Source organism: Schistocerca cancellata, chromosome 2 (genome assembly GCF_023864275.1).
Source record: "Schistocerca cancellata isolate TAMUIC-IGC-003103 chromosome 2, iqSchCanc2.1, whole genome shotgun sequence".
NCBI classification, from domain to species: domain Eukaryota; kingdom Metazoa; phylum Arthropoda; class Insecta; order Orthoptera; family Acrididae; genus Schistocerca; species Schistocerca cancellata.
Window position 1 is genome coordinate 706,587,127 of NC_064627.1, and position 13,813 is coordinate 706,600,939.

General features: G+C 38.7%; 1 protein-coding gene across 1 annotated transcript in view; it reads right to left on the bottom strand.

The window, feature by feature from the left end:
- LOC126162502 (esterase FE4-like) overlaps positions 1–13,813 on the bottom strand; it is a 183,173-nt gene that overhangs the window by 100,222 nt on the left and 69,138 nt on the right. Inside the window, exon 3 of the mRNA XM_049919050.1 lies at positions 5,254–5,413. Coding sequence (XP_049775007.1) covers positions 5,254–5,413 — 160 coding nt within the window. The remainder of the gene's footprint in view (positions 1–5,253; positions 5,414–13,813) is intronic.

Below are 13,813 nucleotides of genomic sequence, written 5' to 3' on the forward strand. Positions count from 1 at the left end.
ACACATTGCATGTTGTACCACCATACAGTGAGACCTTCAGAGGTGTTAGTGCAGATTGCTGTACACACCAGTACCTCTAATACCCAGTAGCATGCCCTCTTGCACTGATTCATAGCTGTTTTCATTGTAACATACTACCCACAAGTTCATCAAGGCACTGTCAGTGCAGATTGTCCCACTTCTCAATGGTGATTCAGGGTAGATACCTCAGAGCGGTTGGTGGGTCATGTCGTCCATAAACAGCCCTTTTCAATCTACCTCAGGCATGTTCAATAGGGTCCATGTCTGGAGAACATGCTGGCCACTCTAATCAAGCGATGTCCTTATCCTGAAGGAAGTCATCCACAAGATGTGCATGATGGGGGCGCAAATTGTCATCCATGAAGACACATGCCTCACCAATATGCTGCCGATATGGTTGCACTATCGGTTGGAGGATGGCATTCACATATTGTACAGCTGTTATGGTGCCTTCCGTGACCGTCGGTGGTGTATGTCAGCCCCACATACTGCCACCCCAAAACAGCAGGGAACCTCCACCTTGCTGCACTCGCTGGACAGCGTGTCTACGGCGTTCAGTCTGACTGGGTTGCCTCCAAACATGTCTCCAATGATTGTCTTGTTGAAGGCATATGCAACACTCATCATTGAAGAGAAAATGATGATGCCAATCCTGAGCGGTCCATTTGGCATGTAGTTGGGCCCATCTGTACCCACTGCATGGTGTCATGGTCCCAAAGATGGACCTCGCCATGGACGTCGGGGGTGAAGTTGTGCATCATGCAGCCTATTGCACACAGTTTGAATAGTAACATGACGTCCTGTGGCTGCACAAAAATCACTATTCAACAGGGTAGCATTACTGTCAGGGTTCCTCCGAGCCATAATCTGTATGTAGCGGTCATCCACTGCAGTAGTAGCCCATGAGGGGCCTGAGCGAGGCATGTCATCGACGGTTCCTGTCTCTCTGTATCTTCTGCATGTCTGAACAACATTGATTTGGTTCACTCCGTGTTGCTTGGACCCTTCCCTTGTTGAGAGCCCTTTCTGGCACAATGTAACAATGTGGACACAATCAAACCGTGGGATTGACATCTAGGCATAGTTGAACTACAGACAACACGAGCCGTGTACCTCCTTCCTGGTGGAATCACTGGAACTGATCGGCTGTCATATCCCCTCTGTCTAATAGGCACTGCTCATGCATGTTTGTTTACATCTTTGGGTGGGCTCCGTGACTTCTCTGAACAGTCAAAGGCACTGTGCCTGTGATACAATATCCGCAGTCACTATCTATCTTCAAGAGTTGTGGGAACCGGGGTGATGCTAAACATTTTTTCATGTGTGTAGATTGTTAATATTTCTGATTAAAAACCAATATTCATAGCCTGTACATTCTTCTGTCAAATGTATGTGATCCATTGAACATCTAATAACTTTGTGATATGTAATTAAAAAATTTAACTTGTTAACAGTAAAGAAGGGAATAAGTTTTAGTACTAAAATTTGTTGCAGTCTAAAGAAAGGTCTCTTTTTCTCTATAGATGACTGAAATAATAATGCTAAACTATATGAGACAGAATCTGCAAGACTACATGAAAAACCATTATGACTTCCGGAAATGTACACTTTTTTTGTTTGCACTAAGCATTGCCGTATATGATTGGAAGGGAGAATAATAGTGTACATATGTTTGTTTGTATTTTGCATACTGGAGTGAGGGGGTGAGTGCTCAAGAGAGTATATAAAACATCTATTTCCTGTCAGAAGTATATGTTGTTTGTCTTAAATTTTCAAAAGGTAGCTTATTTTTTATTATTCTGGGAAATGACTTATATCTATGGATGCATCGCTGTTCTGTAGTCTGTATGCACTGCAGATTAGCCAGAATTTAAAAAAAAAATCTATCTTCTCATCTTTTAGCAATCATTTGTACATTGCCAGTTTTCATGAAATTTTATGCAATTTTTAGCTTTAGAATCTACTGAATAATTAAAAGTGTCCACCTTTTCTGATTGTTATCATCATCTGGCTGATATGCAATAGATGTACTCAGTGTAAAAAGAAAAGTTTCGTGCTCGCAAATTTATTGTTCAATGCAACACACGAATCTGAAATTTTTTCTAAGTGGAAAAAAGTAAGGTTAATGAATGTCACAGTTGATAGAATGGGGCACAAATATGATCTGAACAAGGATGTTTACTAATTTTGCAGTTTAACCAGTCATTTCCATCAGTTGCTCAAAGTTCAAAAGCACATAAAGCATCAGCACAACTGATTTTCATACATGCCTTACTCATAGAGTTGATCTATTGAGATCCTACAAATGTTGGAATTTATCTGCATTGGAAACACATAGTACAATGTCATGAAAAAAAGTAGTAGTTCAAGTTTAATTAAACTATGTTCTTTCTTCTTTCTCTCAGTTTATGAATCTGAAAATTTCCTCTACAGCTGCAAAAACAGCTTTGGCAATGACAATCCTCTTTGCCTGATTCCCTTGTCAATTTTGAATTTCTCACTATCCTGATGAAGTTTGATTTACACTGAAGCTGTTATGACATATTCTTCTGTACCAGTGTACTAACACAAATGTAATCAGTATCTTTTCCCCAAAGGCCATTAGTACAGACTTTGGTGAAATGAGGTCAAAGTTTTCTCAAAATCTTTGAGTTCCAGACAAAGTGGTATGTAGTTTTCAGATCAAATAGAAGGATATGTACATAGTTTAGAGGTGGATGAAATGAGGCTAGAAGAATTGCTACTAATTCTTAGTTATTGCTGAGGATAATGAGTCAAAATATGAAAAACATATCAATTCTGTCTACAAAAAACTCAGTTCCATCATATTCGTAATGAAGCAGCTATCACAGTATGCAGACAAGCAGATTCTCTGCACACTATACTATAGCCTTTTTGAACCATAGCTGCAGTATGAAGTGACAGTGGGGGGAAACTCAAACACTCAAGAAACAAAAGAAGCAATCAGCATCATTTTAAGTAAAAAGTCTTCTGATATGTACAGAAATTTCTTCAAAAATACAGGTATCTTAACTTTTACATATTTGCAAATATATAAAGCAATAACATACATCACAAAAGATAATATAGAATGGATTACAGATATTAGTGTAAACACCCACAACACACAGAGGAACAATGACATGAAGCACACATCCAGTCTGCAAATGCTTGAAAACGGAACTCATTACTCAGATATCAAATTGCTAAAACTGCTTCCTAAAAACCTGCATGACAGTGCACATGACATAAACTTTCCAGAGAACCTGAAAGATTATATGGTGGAAAACAAATTTTACAGTATTGCAGAGTATTTATCACATTTAATTTGTGTATAATTGATGATGTCACAATGTAAGACAAATGGTTCAGAAGTAGATAACAATGAATATTTTCTCATTTTAACCTTTCTGTACACCATGCAATCCTGCAGGATCAAATAAAATTCAGAATTTAAATTTAGGTTTTCCTTGTTAGGACATGGCACTTGCATTTGAGAGAGGGACAATTCAAATATCCATCTGGCCATACACTTACATCTCCTATGTTTTCACTAAATCACTGCAGACAAACAACTCAGGCAATGAGCAGGTGACTGATTTCCTTCCCCTCCTCCCCCCCTTTTCCCTAACCCCCCCACCTGTTCATCTTGTGCTCTGTCTCTAAGGACTTTATCATCAACAGAACATTAAGCTCTAATTTTCCTTCCTTCTTTCACTCCTCTGTATGAAATCATTTGTTAATATCAAAATTAAATACAAATTGTTTAACGTTGTGAAGCATGGTAAGGAATATAACAGAAAATGTATGAGGCACTATAATACCATAAAACTTTTGATTGGTAGGTTTCATTATGCATGTTTTAACAGTTAAGTAATTAGTATAATTGAGTTAGGGCAGGTACTCTGAAGAGGTAAAAAAATTATTTATGATATATACTTGTTACATTAAGTTATATGAATGTGTAAATATACTACCGTGGGTTCTTTAATTCTGTCAGAAGGGTTTCTGGACTATAAGAGGTGATGACATGTAACTTGAGCAAATACTAATTATACTTGGAGAATTGGAAATTTGTGATAAGGTCTTATGGGACCAAACTGCTGAGGTCATCGGTCCCTAAGCCAACACACTACTTAAACTAACTTACGAGGGAGGACTCGAACCTCCGAGATGGGGAGCCGCACAGACCGTGACACCACGCCCGGGTTCCCGGGTTCGAATCCCGGCGGGGTCAGGGATTTTCTCTGCCTCGTGATGGCTGGGTGTTGTATGCTGTCCTTAGGTTAGTTAGGTTTAACTAGTTCTAAGTTCTAGGGGACTTATGACCACAGCAGTTGAGTCCCATAGTGCTCAGAGCCATTTGAACCAACAGACCGTGACAAGACGCCTCAGACAGTACGGCTACCCCGCATGGCACTAATTATACTGTGTAGTATTATATGTTTGGTGATGCATCACAGTTCATTGTTTCAGCATGTCTGGGAGGCTGGGCAGTAGCAGCTGAAGAACTAATGTGATCCTACCTTTTTCTTTTTTTCTCTATTTTTTTTATTGAAGATGGCTGTCAAATGGAGACAAAGAATATGTAATCCAAGGAAGCTTCCTGGCAGGACTGGGACTCAAACCTGTGACCTTTGTCTTTCATGGGCACTGAGCTATACAAGCATGACTTATGACCTGCCCTAATAGCTGCCCTTCTGCCAGTATCTCATCCACTTATCTTTCTAATTTTGGAAGGTGGAAGATGAGGTACTGGTTGAAGCTGTAAGGACAGGTAGTGAGTCAGGCTTAGACAACTCATCAGTAGAGCACTTGACTGTGAAAGGCAATAGTCCCGGTTTTGAGTCTCAGTCCAGCATACAATTTTAATCACTCAGGAAGTTTTAATTAATTCACACTCTGCTGCAGAGTGAACATAAAGCTCAAGGAGCTTGGTGATCAAATGATGCAAGATAGTGTTTCTTAGTGCAATAAAATGAATATAATAGAGGCAAACATTCCACGTGGGTAGATATATTAGTGCAATAAAATTATTATTTCAGGAGTCAGTGTTTCAAGTAGTTCATAAATATTTGGTGAAGAAATCCATTAATAAACTATGGGGAAAAATAAAAGAAAGAAAAAGAATGAAGAAGAAATTGGTTGAAGAAGATTGAATTTACATGATCAATATTCCAAATAGAGAACAACAATGTCACAACTTTTAAAAAAAGTGTGGTATATACTTACCAAAGGCACCAAGTCTGTAGTTGATGGTGACAACCAGAACATTACACTCAATGAGAAGATCTGGTCCATATAAACTGTCAGATCCATCACCTGCTGTGAAGCCACCACCGTGTATCCAGAACATTACAGGCAATAGATCAAACCTTGTCCCTTCGGGTAACTGAAATACAGTCTACTATCACTTTCTGTCTTGGTTAGCTTAAAGTAAAGGCACATATTTATTTAAAACAGCCACAGACTATCTTGGACTCACTTGTCACAGCTCACTTATGTGTACTCTCTATGCTATCTGATGGACTTATTTATGATGACCTAACCATTTATTATTCCTTGCCATCACTATTTGGCCTGTAAATGGGCTTGCCTATTTCGCTAATGTGTTGCTGTTTCCATTTTCTGTTTGACTGCATATTGGACTTATCATGAAGAAACCAATGGTGTATTCATGCACCAAGAGAGTGTTTCATATTTTAGTGCTTCTCAGTAAGACAAACTTACTGTCTTCTCCAGCACTGAAATTTGAGTTATTCAGTAAATCTGCAGTGTACTTTAATGACCATGAGGTATCCACCACTGACTCTTTGTTTATGTTTAGTTTAAGAGGAGTCATGATATATATGTGATTTACTTGTAATTAATTAGTTTTCAATAAAACCTGCATTGTTTAAGCAGCAGGCCTACAATAGAGGGTACTGATTTATAAATTAGGCTTTAAACAGCTGAAATTGATGCATCAACTTTTGATAGAGATATTAGTCAGTAAACACATTTCTTGTAATATTAATAGTCATGTTGGATCACTTTGATCATTAAATCTGTTAACTGAAAATCAGTTGTCATATTATAGATTGAAATTAAGATCCTATCTGGATATGTGTCCATGTCACACTGTCAATAGTGAGAAATACTTTATCAAGCATGTTACATGAGCACTCATAACAAACTTCTCAATAGATTCATGCTTCCAATATGCTACAGATAACAAGTGGGTTTAGCATCTTAGAAAAAAAAGAAAATAACTGGACTATGTTATTTAGTTCACTTTCTGAAACAATTTTTTTTCTTTTTTTTTACTTTTGTGGTGCATTGCTTGCTGGAATGAATGTTCAAAATAAGTGAAATCTTTCTAACAATAATGACATTAGAGCCAGAGCGTAAGCTTAAATTGGGCAAAGGTGGTAAAGGAAATTATCTGTGTCCTCCTCAAAAGGACTATCTTGGCACAACTTTAGCAATTTGGGGAAACCACTGAAAAACTAAATCTGTATGATTAGACCCAGTCCTACCAAACCTAAGTCCAGTGCTGTAACCATTGTGCCAGTATGATCACTCATTTCAACAAAGACCTGTAAGACAAAATCTGTTTCGTTTCATGCTCCATATATGAGTATAACAGGAATAAACCAGGATACTCTAATGACTACAAAAATTACAAGATCAGGAGGGATACATGGGACTGAAGTGAACTTTGTACCACAGATAAGATACATTTCACTATACAGTCATTATAATTACAGAACTGTATGTGATGTCTGACAATGAATCTTTGATATGATATGAAGTCCCATGTTCTGCAGTCAGGAACTGTATAGGTCATGACATGCAATCAGAAAGGGCTTGGAAGTGTTGGTGGAGAACCTCCTTACATGCATCTTGTATGGGAGGCCCCAAAGTATCAACAATGATTTATGGAGGATGGTGATGAAAAAGTCTGTCATCCAATCCCATTCCAAACATATTCAATATTCAACATGTCAAGAAACTTGAAAACAGGGAAAAAGTGGCATCCACCATACTTTAAGAAAGGCTTTTACATTCCTTGCCACATGTGGTCTGGTATTGTCTTGCCAAAGTATGGAAGGAAGCAGGATTAAGGTTTAATGTTCCACCAATGACAAGGTCACTAGAGTGAGTATACAAGATCAGGTAGGAAGAATAGGAAAGGAAACCAGCCATGTCCTTTCAAACCACCTCAGCTGTTGCCTTAAATGGTTTAGATAAACTGCAGAAAACCTAAATCTAGATGACCAAATGGAAATTTGAACCATTGTTCAGTGCCTTACCATTTTGCCACCTCACTTCATGCTAAAATACCTTGATGGAAGAGTTACCAACAGGTTGTGCTAAATGATCATTGCATCTCAAGAATGAAAACTTCACAATTTATAAATAGTTTTCTATGTATCATTAATGAAACGTTTCCACCTGGAAACTGGAGTGATAAAGTGACAAATAAATTAAAGTCAATCATCTGGAATATAGAATTTCCATCGTTAGGAAGAGGCAGTTGCAATGAGAACTAAAATATAGTAGAAATACTGATTCATTGAAGATGATAAATGTTATAAAAGAATAGATAAGAGAGTTGCCAAAATTATTTGCAAATAACAGGATAATACCAGAGTGCTTCAATGAATACTTCATAAATGTAGCAAAATATGATCTCAAAGTAACAGAGTAACACAAAAAGTAAATCCCTTTCACCTAGACGAAAACTGTGAACACTTTAAAAACTTTTTAAAGTTAATGTAAAGCACATAGAAAATGCAAACTCAGCATTAAAAATAAAAACTCTATGAGTTGGGATGGAATATTCTCTTAAATTATTAAGGCAGTACATAACTTAATCAAAAACCCACTAGCTCAAGTGATAAATCAGTGTTCTGAAGAGGGCTACTACCCAGAGGTACTGAAATATGCCAAAGTTAAAGCATTTCTCAAAAACAGGTCAAGAGAGATCATGGGAAATTATTGTCGTATTTCAGTTCTCTGAGTCAAACATAATATATGTGAAAATTTGCTGTTTCCAAAATCCAAAACTTATTTTCAAAATATTTCATTATCCTAAAAAATCTGTTTGTTTGTCAAGAATGGAAAGACACCATAGACACAGTAAGCAGCTTTGTTGAGAAAAAAGCAGAATTGAGAAAATAAGCACATCATTAGGCAAGGGATGTAAGGTGGCAAGAATCTTCTATGACCTCACAAAGGTGTTTGATTCTGTACACAGCACCTTGCTTATTTACAAACTTGACAATTTGGGGTAGTGCCCTACAATGGCTTAAATTGTATTTATCAAACATAAAGCAAAGGATTAGCATTACTGGTACTTTAAATGAGGCAAATTCTTATTTTGACTCAGAACAAACAAATTTAATTCAAACAGACCTTGAAGCCCCAACAGTACCGTCCTACCACCATGTCTTCCTCAACCCATAGGCATCACTGGATGCAGATGTGGAGAATATGAAGGTGGTCAGCAGACTGCTCTCTCAGCTGTTGTCAGTTTTCGTGGCTAGAGCTGCTACTTCTGAATCAAGCAGCTCCTGAATTTGCTTCACAAGGGCTGAGTGCACCCTGATTTCCAACAGCACTTGGCAGACCTGAATGCCCAACCAGCCAAGAGCTATCCAAACCTGACGCACTAAACTTTGGTGACCTGATGGGAACCAGGCAACTAGGTATTATTCTGACTGGAAAATAATATCTTACAGTATCCAACAAGGCTCCGTACTAGGTGCTGTTCTGTTTCAGTTCTCTTTTAATAATTTCCCATCAAATATCAGCTTCTCATCAGTTCTCTCTGTAGATGATACTTCTGTGTTAGTTGAAAATCAGGACACAGAAGAAATTCCCAAATCTTTGATTAGTATTCTGGTAATGTAATACAGGTGAAACAGTCCATGTTTCTACCATGAGGGGGCAGTATGTGGCAACAAAATCACCTGTAAACATTGCAATATTTGTGCTGTGTATCATTATGGGACTTGGTTGCTTCAGGGTGGCTCATACAACAGTAATGTATGGTCAGGTATTCAATATAGTCATTCTAATGGATCAGGCAATGAAACAGTTGGATGTCACAACAAATGTTGTAGCGAGTCAAAGTGATGTCTCTAGAATCTGGAACAATTTTCTAGTGACAGGATCAGTTTATGATCATCACAGAGGAGCAATATCTCTATATAAGAGCATTAGAAACCCTCAACACAATGCTACACACTTGCAGCAGCAGTTACAAGCAGCTACAGGAGTGGAGGTGTAAACACAAACAATAAGAAATAGTCTCCATAAGCAGGGGTTACGTAGTAGAGCAACTTTCAAGGCTCCTCCTCTAAATCAAGTTTGGAAAGGGACTTGTGTCACATGGGCATGGAATCACTCTTTGTGAACTAGGCAGCAGCACATAATGCTCTTTTTTCATGAGATCCACCTCAGTCTCAACCCTGACAATACTGATATTCATTTGTGGAGGCAATGAGGGCAACATTTACACCCTAAGTATATCACAGACTACCACCCTTATCCAGGCAGTTCAGTCATGTTTTGGGGTGGAGTCATATATGCATGCGGTACCTATACATGGGAAGATGACTGGAGTGAAGTACCATGATGACATCTTTGCACACATTGTAGCTCTATTTGGTAAACATACTGGAACGGGATTCACTCTGATGGATAACACTGCATGACACCTTCATCACAATAATGTGAACACCTTCCTAGTGGACCATAGTATCAGTCGGATGGAATGGCCTCCATATTCTCCACGTCTCAGCTGCATTTAGAATGCATGGGCCATGCTAATATGAATGGTTTTGAAATCACCCTGCCCCTCTACAGACCTGTGAAGAAATGGGAAAGGAAGGAATATTGGGTTTAATGTCCCACCAACATCGAGGTCATTAGAGATGGTGGAGAAATGGGACAGTATCCCACAGGCTTTGGTAAGGGGTATGCCCTGTCTCATTCAAAAGTGTCCAATTACAAGCAGGGCCAGTTCATAAAAAACTGTGTTATGCAAGATGACAGCGAGAAGAAACTGTAATGTTTGTAGTGGAATCTTTTGTAAGGTTTTGTTTGTGTAATTTTGTTTTTTATCAAGTGGAACTGAATTTTTTTTTTTTTAATTTTTATTTTCTTATGACTGTTCCTGGCAGAACAAAATAGTTTTGTTTCCTATTATGTCCAGTACTGACAATAAATCACTGTGCAACATTTATTTTGACCACTGTATTATCAACTGGAACAGACATGGACACACAAAAAGTAGCATATACATGGCACTTTTAATCCGTTATTAGGTATGGTATTGTTTTTTTGGGGAAATTTGGCTAACGCAGTACAGATATTAAAGATACAGGAAAAAATTATTCAAAATATGTGCACTGTAAATCATAAAGAATCATGTCACCCATCATTTAGGAAACATAAAATATTAGCTCTCCCATCCCGTTAGGGGTATAAGTGCAGATGTTGTTATAAGTGAGTGAGTCTACTGAAGAATGATACATCAGTATTTACTTCATTTGAAGACTATTAATTATAGCTATTAAGAGTAGCGTGTTTTTAAGATTGGTTAGTACCTACAAGAACATGTGGCAAGAGCAGGCCATTAATGGCTCTTTTCACCTGTCCAGCAGGGCAGGTGTTGAAGTGTGGATGCATAGACACAAAATGATTAGACTATACCAACAGGTGTAGTCTACTTAGTGGTGCAGTTATGGCTGTGTAGAAAACATGAGGTAGTAAATTATTTGAAGCATCAGCAGGAAGGCTGTTAATGTTAATGAGTGTATGGCATTGGTGGCCAGGAGACCCCTCACAGGGCGGTTCGGTCACTGCTCCACAAGTTCTTTAACGCCACTATGGTGACTTGCGAGTGAATGAGGATGAAATGATGATGAAAGACACACAACACCCAGTCATCTCGAGACAGAGAAAATCCCTGACCCCGCCAGGAATCAAACCCAGGACCCCATGCACAGGAAGCAAGAATGCTACTGCAAGACCATGAGCTGCAGACAGGAAGGCTGTTAGACACAGAGAAAAAACAACAACACACTGAAGTAGGTACATATTAAAGTATCAGTGACCACAGTATCTGTGTTTATACCCACAACACTTGTATCTATAAGATTATCATCATTTTATATGGCAATCAGGAATTATTTGAGGCAAACCATTTTGTTAACATATGTTGTAACATGGCAGAATGGGAGCACACATTCCGAATACATCGATACCCCATCAACACAAGATCAAGATACCCAGATTATAAATCATATCCATTCATTACTGATACATTATACTCTCATATTTCAATACTTTTACTTCTGTATTAATATTTACACTGATATTAATTGTTATGTAACTAATTTCTGGAATTTACCTTGTTTAATTTCAACTAAAATGTGTTAATGTGCAGAAAATTCCATGCAAATGGATATGCATACAATATTTGTGGGTGGTTGAATGAAATTATACCACTTTATTTCCATAAAAGTGAGACAGCAAAAGATACACGTTAAACTCAGTGAAATACGAAAAACAGACTCACTAGGCAAAGAACTTCACAAAACAAAAAAAAAAAAAAAAAAAAAAAACCCCACACCTTCCTTTCACTAAGATGTAAAGCACACAATCAGTCTTTTGTAGCTTGGTCCTCATAGAACCCCCACCACCCTCCAGTGCAGAGGAGCATTGGTAGCTGATGTGGAGACAGTGATACACTTTGGTTAGCTCATATACCATGTTCTGACATGCAGATGAAGGCTGTCAAGTGGTGCATAGATGGACTTATCCTTTGGTGGAGGTACCCTTATTACCATAGGTACTCATTCAGGTAGGGCAGTGCCTGCAGGACCCAGCCTTAGCAGTGCATGATGCATGGTCTGCATCATCTCAAAGCAATGATGGTGATAACTTGTCCACTATCTATGTTGGAGAAGAATCATGTTGAAACAGATCAGGTATTGTGTTAATTGGTGATAGTAGGTCCTCTTGTGGAACAACAAGTCTTCTGTCATCCTCTGTATCCTGAGGTATCTAAGCCACTTCCAATCTTTGGATGGAAACCATGAAGGACAAGCCATTCAGTAAGAATTTAGAATGTATGTTTGCCACACTGCAGAACTCTAAGTTATCCAGAGTAAGGCAGTTGTAAGGCTGCAAGTCTAGTGTCTTCATGAAGCATGGCAAGTCCACAATTCTTGTACACCTTATGTACAAACACTCGAAGCATGTCATGAGTCTAAAGAGGGATGTACATACAGAGGCAATATGTTGTTTCACCTGTGTTACCAATGCTGGTAACTCACTGTCAGTTGGGGGTGGAGTTGGAGTGCTGAAATCCAGGGAGAAACTAGCATTTGCCGCACAACATTTCTCCCAATGAAGACTGCAAATCCTCTTTGTAAGCTGTTTGTACTCAAAACAACACCAGTGGCAGCAATTCTGTCCACTGCATGGAATGCACATGAGAGCAGCCTTAAGAGGACAGTGGCAAAATTCGACAAAAATGGTTCAAATGGCTCTGAGCACAATGAGACTTAACTGCTGAGGTCATCAGTCCCCTAGAACTTAGAACTACTTAAACCTAACTAACCTAAGAACATCACACACATCCATGCCCAAGGCAGGATTCGAACCTGCGACTGTAGCAATCATGCAGTTGCAGACTGTAGTGCCTAGAATTGCTTGGCCACCTCAGCCAGCCATTCAACAAAGTCAGTACTTTGGGAGTGGTATGCCATAGTTCAAAACCACTGCATGCCGCACAATTTGAATAGCTCAACAAACAGGTATGACTCAAAATTTCGACTTTGGCCCATGGTTATAGATGTAGAAATGTGAAAACATGAGGTCAACATCTATAGGAACTACAGAGCAGTTGTTTTGGCTGTCATATATGTTATGTCCTTCTTGCATGCTGTGTGGTTCTTTAGTTGATACAGGAAGAGGAGCAGATACAGTTTGCAAACAGAGAATATCAAATAGTAAAAGTAATACATAACTTTCTAGATATTCTGGCAGTCAGTTGCTAACAATAGATTTGAATATAGAAATATAAACAGATACAAAGATTTATAAATGTGTGAGACTTCGAGACAATTTCTATTCAGAATATGTTTAGACCTGTCCACTACAAAAGTCTGTAAATATTCAACAGGCAAACACACAAAGTGGGGCCAGTGCATGAATGTTTGAACTTAAGGACACCTGCCCCTGGAGCCCCAATGAGGGGATGCTTGCATCTCATTGGCAGCGGCATAATCATTCATGGCAGTGCCCAAATGTTATGGTGGTGGCTGTAGGAAATGTGGCAGTATAACTGGCAGTGCACGAAATGTGGCTGACCAGATGGTGGGCGATACTGCAGTATCTACCAGCAGAATAGCTTCCACCGAGCAGGTCACTCTGTCTATGGCTACTATGTAACAGAAACTGTATGAGTGTGGTAGTGGGCCCAGTAGATCTAAGTGTACATGCTTTAATCTTCCTTTAGGTATCACATGTTTATCATATTGCATGAAAGATTGGCAACTGACCTTGCTGCATTGGCAGCTGATGCATGTAAATGTCCAGTTTGTGCTTTTAGCTTTCACAATGGGCAAAACGAGCCACTGTGTGACCAACTTGGTGGTCATTCAGAGAGCATGTTGTTATAAGTTTATGTAAGTTATCAAAAATTATTCTGAGGGAATTCTGAGAGATCAGAAGACACACTCTGTGTTGAGAAGTATCACACCACACATGAATGTTGATGCCAGGAATCAGT